Raw genomic sequence first — 7,147 nt, forward strand, 5'->3', positions numbered from 1 at the left:
GGGGTAATAGTATAAAAGGCAGACAGTCAGAAAAATGGCCACTTCACTTGACCTCACAGAGCTGTCTGCTAGTGCAGACTGCCAGTACATTTTTTTCAAATATACAAATAATTAACAAACAAAAAATGCTAAAATTTGCAAGATGGTTCATCAAATGTAACAAAAACATATTTTGTGAATTTCAAGCCTCTCAAACAGTTATAAATACTAGTTTCAAATATATATTTTTTATAACTGTCAAACAAATTCAAATTTCCCAGCAATGTTGATTGACAGATCTTGAAAGTTAATGATCCTTTAACAGCCAACTGAATTTCACTACCTATTCCTGTTTACTACAGGTTTACTATCATAGTATGAGGTTATAACTGCCATATGGCGGGACACATCCATTATTTGGGTTGATATATACTATCAAAGGGCTTATTGTGACACAATTCGTAGAAGTATTGGTTATGGTATATGAAACTTTACTTATCTAATATCAAATGAGAAACCAATGGACATATTCTTATGTACCACTCTATCCGAATGATATAACACCATAAGCCATGTGAATGTTTACAATCAAAACTGCTGACCTCATAAACCCGATTAACCACGCCTCCTCTGCCAAATAGGCTTAATTGCTGTCCGGTAGGATATTTGGGGTCAGGCACCCCGGCCTTTAAGGCACAGAAAAGCATACTTTAAAGTGACACTCTTATTCAAAATCAATACATGCATATGTATAACAAACATAAATTTTGAGTGATGCATCTTTAACTACTTACTAAATAATACATTTTTTTGGAACATATTAATTACTGATAACACGATTGTAACCGTGTTTTTAATAACTGAAAATGCAGAAATAATAAATGACTGGTGAATACTTAAAGATTTACTGTGATCTACTATAGTCTCATAAAGTAGAAATATCATGTTTTCTGCACCTTTCTTTCAAATTAAACTCGGTTTCCTTCATAAGAACCATTGTTTTCAACTTTTATTCATCCTTTTTGGAATATTAAAACAATTATATTGATAGTGGTAAATTTTAGGTGGGAGTAAGAGTACATCTTTAAAGGTTATTATGAAACTAACTGATTATACAGGGGCTGATCTGGTAAGATACGATACATAGTCTTGGCCGGTATTCATAAATCATCTTATAATAAGTCATTTCTTAAGTCAACCTCCTTAAATGTTCATAGCCAGACAAAAGAAAAGTATACGGGTGTTTAACATAAAAGTATGTCTTTAAGATCGAATCATTGCAATTTAAGTATTTACAGACATCATTAAGTTGTTATATATCATTAGTGAAAGTAAGAGCATTAAGTAAGAAAATGATTTAAGATGTTATGTGAACACAGGCCTTGTATAATTTGACAAATAGGTATACTTATGTTCTCAAAATTAGTTAAATAATAGATGTATTTAATAGTTTAAAGATTTAGTTTTCTAAGTCCAAAACTATAGCTGACGGTATAAATGAATGCTGACGCTTAGAGTGGTTATCATTATGTGCTATAGAACAGTGCTTGTAAAATAATAAAAGAAAACCTGGTACGTTTCGTACCACTGGAAATTCAACGTTTTAAAATGGACTGTGAAGGGCTAAGTCTGGGCATAATTGACCGGGTGTTAGGAAATCTTATCATAATAGTCTATTAGAAAAGTGCCTCGGATATTATAAGAAAAGCCTGAGAGTGATAAGATTTGTAATACAGGAAATTCAACGTTTTATATTGGACTATGAAAGGCTCTCTGTGGGCATAATGGACTTGCTGTTAAGAGATCTTATCATAATGTGCTAGGAGAACTGTGCTTAAGAAAAAACAACAACAAGAAAGCCTGAGAGTGGTAAGTTGTGTACCACTGAAAGTTCAACGTTTTAAAATGGACTGTAAAGGGCTGTGTGCACCAATATCACCAATGACGTATTGCTTGCGTATTTCATATTAACAACAATACCATTTTCAGCTCGTTGCAGTTATGCTTGGAGGTGAATGGGATTGTACCAGGTACTCAAAAGCTAATATTCACCGTCCATTTTGCCCAAGGATAGCTTTAAACAGTCCATTCTAAAATGTTGAACTTCCTGTGGTTCAAATTAAAACTTGCACAGAAATGATCAACTTTCAGTAAACATTCTATGTCCACACACGTTAAAGACCAAACATGAACGTTTAGCAATGTGAATGATTTCACCGAAATGAACATACACGCGAGAACATGTTCAAACTGGTACGATTTATAATGACACCATGGGCGATATTAAATAACCAACTAGTATTTAACTTAATACTTCAAAAGTAAAATCTGAGCGTTCTGATTGGATGGTAAAATAAATTGGCCTATAGTCTGAATTGAATCACTAAGACATGTCTAACGATAATAATATGATAAGGACAATAACTATATTAAATACGACCGACGACCTTAATTTCTCCTAAAGTACCTAAGCTTAACAAGATAAGGCATCTTATCCTACAAGATACACCTGCTTAATAAATTTAATCTTAATTTCACATAATGCAAAAATAGTTAATTTTGATTATCATTAAGCTATTTTCTTTTTTAAGTCCAAAATATTACAATAGCTTAAACATAACACTTGTTATAACAAAATGAAACTGGTAAGCTAAGCCTTATCTTGATATAGGGAACTAAAATTATTTCGAGACATTGGAACGAGAAAACTTCTGATTTCGTCAAAATTTAAGACTTCTGATTTCTTTCAAATGCACAGGACGTAAAATGTTTTTGCTTGATTTATAATAGGTACATTAAAACATTTACAACAAACACAACCTTCGTTAAGAACATAAAAATATTATAAATTACTCGCGCTTCACGCTCGTTGTGTATAACTTCAATAACTCTGGTAAAACCATAGTGGAGAACCCACGTGACATAATGGTAAAGTGCACGTCAAAAAATGTAAACAACAAATTATCAACTCTAAGAAATCAGTTGGTCAAACTTTTCAGAAAAAGTTTAAGATCTTAGAAAAAGTTCTTTATAACCGTGGAAAGTGCTCTTTATTGCGGGGTATGTGGTCTTAATATGACGAAAATCCTCCCAGTATTAAGAAAGTTATCTTAAAAAACCTACCCGAATCAAGACCTTTTGTTTACATCTTTTGTCGTGCACTTTAACAAAAAGTCACGTGGGTTCTCCACCTTGATTACGTTTAGTAACTATTATAACAAAAGGTTAACAAAAATGTTGTTGTATACTTTTTAACTGATTATTTATATGCATACTCATTGATATTAATCAGTGTATGTTTCATATATTTACACACTTAAGGCCCATTGACCGTAAACTCAATTGGGTCTAAGGAACTACAGCATTTTGCATATTATTCTGGAATGTGAAGAAAGGCATGCACTGCGGGTAAAACAAGTATACCTGTGGATAAAATGAGTTCACAGTTAAATCTTTGTTTATCAGCCTGTACCGCTTTTAATTATTCTCATCCACAACACCTCTACTGGCCAAGTGGTGTGCGCGTCTTTCAGTTGAAGACCTTTCATGTCCTGTGGCACAAAGGGGGTAAATGAGCGTTGATTTAAGAAATCTATGATAAACTCTCCATCGTTAGGGTGTTTCGTCTTGAAATGCATCCATTCCATCAAAACATAACGAACGTCGAACTCCTTGAAGAAAGCAACAGCCCCTTGCAGGGCTAAAGCCTCGGTCATTTCGATGTCCATTTTAACGAAAAAGGGCTTTTCTTCAAACATGCTAAGCATGTCATCCAAACGTACTGTTATAACGGTGTTTTCGCGATCTTCCGGATCCTGTTCTGTTGACGACACTATATGTGCTCCGCCGACGTTTTCAATCCCAGTGATAAGGTCCACGTACATTGTTTTATTTGACAACCCGTTCCAAATCAAAGTAACATTTTCATCCAGTCCACCAAGTCGCAATGATGTTGCTAGCATTTTTAGATTCACCCTGTTTGCATCCACTGCTGTTACACGTCTGCCAAGCTTAGCTATCGGAATTGTAAACGCACCAATATTACACCCAAGATCAAGAAACTGCATATCTTTTATTGGGCTCATTAAATCCCATACTCGCTGTATGTTTCCTCTTTCCCACCAGCCGGTTTTCACAATTTCCGCGGACACAAATAAGTCTCCCTTGTGGACGCATATAGGAGTTGTTGACCCATCCGGAATCCGTTGGATAGCCTTTGTACAATTATTAAGATAAGCAATTGCATTGCTTGTGATATCGAAAATTCGAACGTTTTCTGAAATGCTTACTTGTTTACCATACAATGGATCACTTACATTTTGTTCATCTTTCACATTTTTTCCATGTACTACATATTCAAAGGTTTTCCTAAACATGTTATTAGGTTCTTCTTGATTGTAAATGGTAGTCAATACAAATACACAGAGTAAGAAAATACACAGCACGGATACTTTGCTTGAACAGAGATAGTTATTTGATCCGCGCATACTGCTGAGCTTTGTTTACCTATGGAATGGAGCACAGTGTGCGTTTGAAATTGATCTCTGTTAAACTGATCACCTATGGAATTGAGCACAATGTCCGTTTGCGAGTGATCCCTGTTAAATAGCTTACCTACAGAATTGAGCACACTGTCCGTTTGAGAGTGATCCCTGTAAGACTGTTCACCTATGGAATTGAGCACAATGTCAGTTTGAGAGTGATCGCTGTTAAACTGTTCAGCTATGGAAAAGAGCACAGTATTCGTTTGAAAGTGATCACTGTTAACTGTTCACCTACAGAATTGAGCACACTGTCCGTTTGAGAGTGATCCCTGTTAAACTATTCACCTATGAAATTGAGCACATTGTCCGTTTGAGAGTGATCCCTGTTAGACTGTCCACCTATGGAATTGAGCACAATGTCAGTTTGAGAGTGATCCCTGTTAAACTGTTCACCTATGGAATTGAGCACACTGTCCGTTTGAGAGTGATCCCTGTTAGACTGTCCACCTATGGAATTGAGCACAATGTCCGTTTGAGAGTGATCCCTGTAAAACTATTCACCTACAGAATTGAGCAAAATGTCCGTTTGAGAGTGATCCCTGTAAAACTATTCACCTATGGAATTGAGCAAAATGTCCTTTTGAGAGTGATCCCTGTTAGACTCTCCACCTATGGAATTGAGAACAATGTCTGTTTGAGAATGATCCCTGTAAAACTATGCACCTACAGAATTGAGCAAAATGTCCGTTTGAGAGTGATCCCTGTAAAACTATTCACCTATGGAATTGAGCAAAATGTCCGTTTGAGAGTGATCCCTGTAAAACTATTCACCTACAGAATTGAGCACAATGTCCTTTTGAGAATGATCCCTGTTAGACTGTCCACCTATGGAATTGAGCACAATGTCCGTTTGAGAGTGATCCCTGTAAAACTATTCACCTACAGAATTGAGCAACATGTCCGTTTGAGAGTGATCCCTGTAAAACTATTCACCTACAGAATTGAGCAAAATGTCCGTTTGAGAGTGATCCCTGTTAAACTATTCACCTATGGAATTGAGCACAATGACCGTTTGAGAGTAATCCCTGTAAAACTGTGCACCTTTGGAATTGAGCACAATGTCCGTTTGAGAGAGATCCCTATTAAACTGTTCACCTACAGAATTGAGCACAATGTCCGTTTGAAAGTTATCCCTTTGGAATTGTTTACCTATGAATTTGCGTATGGAATCGAGCACGATAGTTTAATGAATTAATTATTTATATATGTCTATGTAAAATTTTGTCATGCCAATGATTTCATAAGTTTATAAACATTGAACACTTTCACATTTTATTCCCTTTTCTATGCATTTAAATGAAACGTTTATTGCAACCTGAGTCAAATAACTCTTCACTTTATTTGCAAATGAGAAATGTCACGTACATTTATTTACGCAATACATTTTTGTCCTGTATCTAAGGTTGTATTTAAGCGCGGATCATAGGTGCAATTGGATTTTCAATAAACGTCGAAAACAGCAGCAAATACTCTACTCTCTTCGGGTTGAACGAATGGAAGTTTAAATTAGTGTATCGATAATGACGAACAGAATCTAATACATTAATCTTCTCACTCTCTATTCATGAGTTTGAATATCATCATCCTATAGAAATTTATAATATATAAATTTTCGCTATTACAAAAATGCATCGAATTAAAGTGCAAAGGATGCATGCACATTAACTTCAAATAGTGGTTATAAAGCAGTTTTGAATTAATTGAAGTCAGTTATTGTTATCTTTTAAACTCTCAACAGATGTGAGTTTTATTTAGCTATTTAACTAAACATTTTTATAAAATAATGCTAAGTTTATCTTATTCTCAGTTGCGTGCAGATTTGGCTAAAATATTGTCACGTTGAATGTAGTCATCAGATATGGTAAGTGGAAAAATGAAATAACAGCATATAGATGATTCACAGATGTGTCTTTATATAAATGTGTATATATAACACGACATAACCTTCTTTTAATTCTAAAGCATAGAGTATGATATTTCATATTCTAATATATTATATCACGGGGTTAGTAGGAGCTGTCACCCGAAATGGTTTCCTTTGCCCCGTATAGCCCATATTGGGTCACATACTTGCCCCGTAACGTAAATTTAATACATGTTTGCATGATCAAGACGCAAAAACCTGAGAAATGATTCATTTATTTATCGGAATCAGAAAATGAACGTCATTTTAGTACGATATAAAGCTTAGTGGCCCGATATGGACAAAAATGGGGCCACCAAGTGACCATTCCTGGGTAAACGGCGTTGCGTCATTCATTTTGATACCTAGTTAATATATATATATAGTATGTATGCACTGTGCTGTTTGTGGAGTTTTGTGCTGTTCTTCCATGTTTCTTGTTTGTGATATTTTGTTTTTGTGTTCTATGTCTTTGGCGATTACCCAGTGCCATTAAACCGGTTTTATGTTTACACTATTTGCTAGTGAGCTTGTTTCTGTAGTTTTTCACATAAGTATTGATGGCGTAATGAGTATACGTATTTATGATCTTACATTGAGTTGCAATGTAATACATGTATGAAACAGGTTCATATGTGAGTAAGTTGTTCGTTACAAATTTCATTCACTTGTTATATCGTAAATGACGATTATAAAATAAAATGATTAATAACTAATATAA

The 7,147-nt window shown here is 34.9% G+C and overlaps 1 protein-coding gene across 1 annotated transcript; it reads right to left on the minus strand.

Annotated features, from left to right (window-relative positions):
* Window positions 1-208: 208 nt before the first annotated feature.
* LOC128221202 (uncharacterized) lies at window positions 209-5,919 on the minus strand. Its single transcript, XM_052929693.1, has one exon. It carries the CDS (start codon window positions 4,464-4,466, stop codon window positions 3,441-3,443), a length of 1,026 nt encoding a protein of 341 aa, XP_052785653.1. The 5' UTR covers window positions 4,467-5,919; the 3' UTR covers window positions 209-3,440.
* Between the last annotated feature and the right edge of the window lie 1,228 nt (window positions 5,920-7,147).

Source organism: Mya arenaria, chromosome 16 (genome assembly GCF_026914265.1).
Source record: "Mya arenaria isolate MELC-2E11 chromosome 16, ASM2691426v1".
Taxonomy (NCBI): domain Eukaryota; kingdom Metazoa; phylum Mollusca; class Bivalvia; order Myida; family Myidae; genus Mya; species Mya arenaria.

Bases quoted from the DNA above. Each gene is read 5' to 3' on its own strand.
- LOC128221202 (XM_052929693.1), bottom strand. From the start codon at position 4,466: ATGCGCGGATCAAATAACTATCTCTGTTCAAGCAAAGTATCCGTGCTG.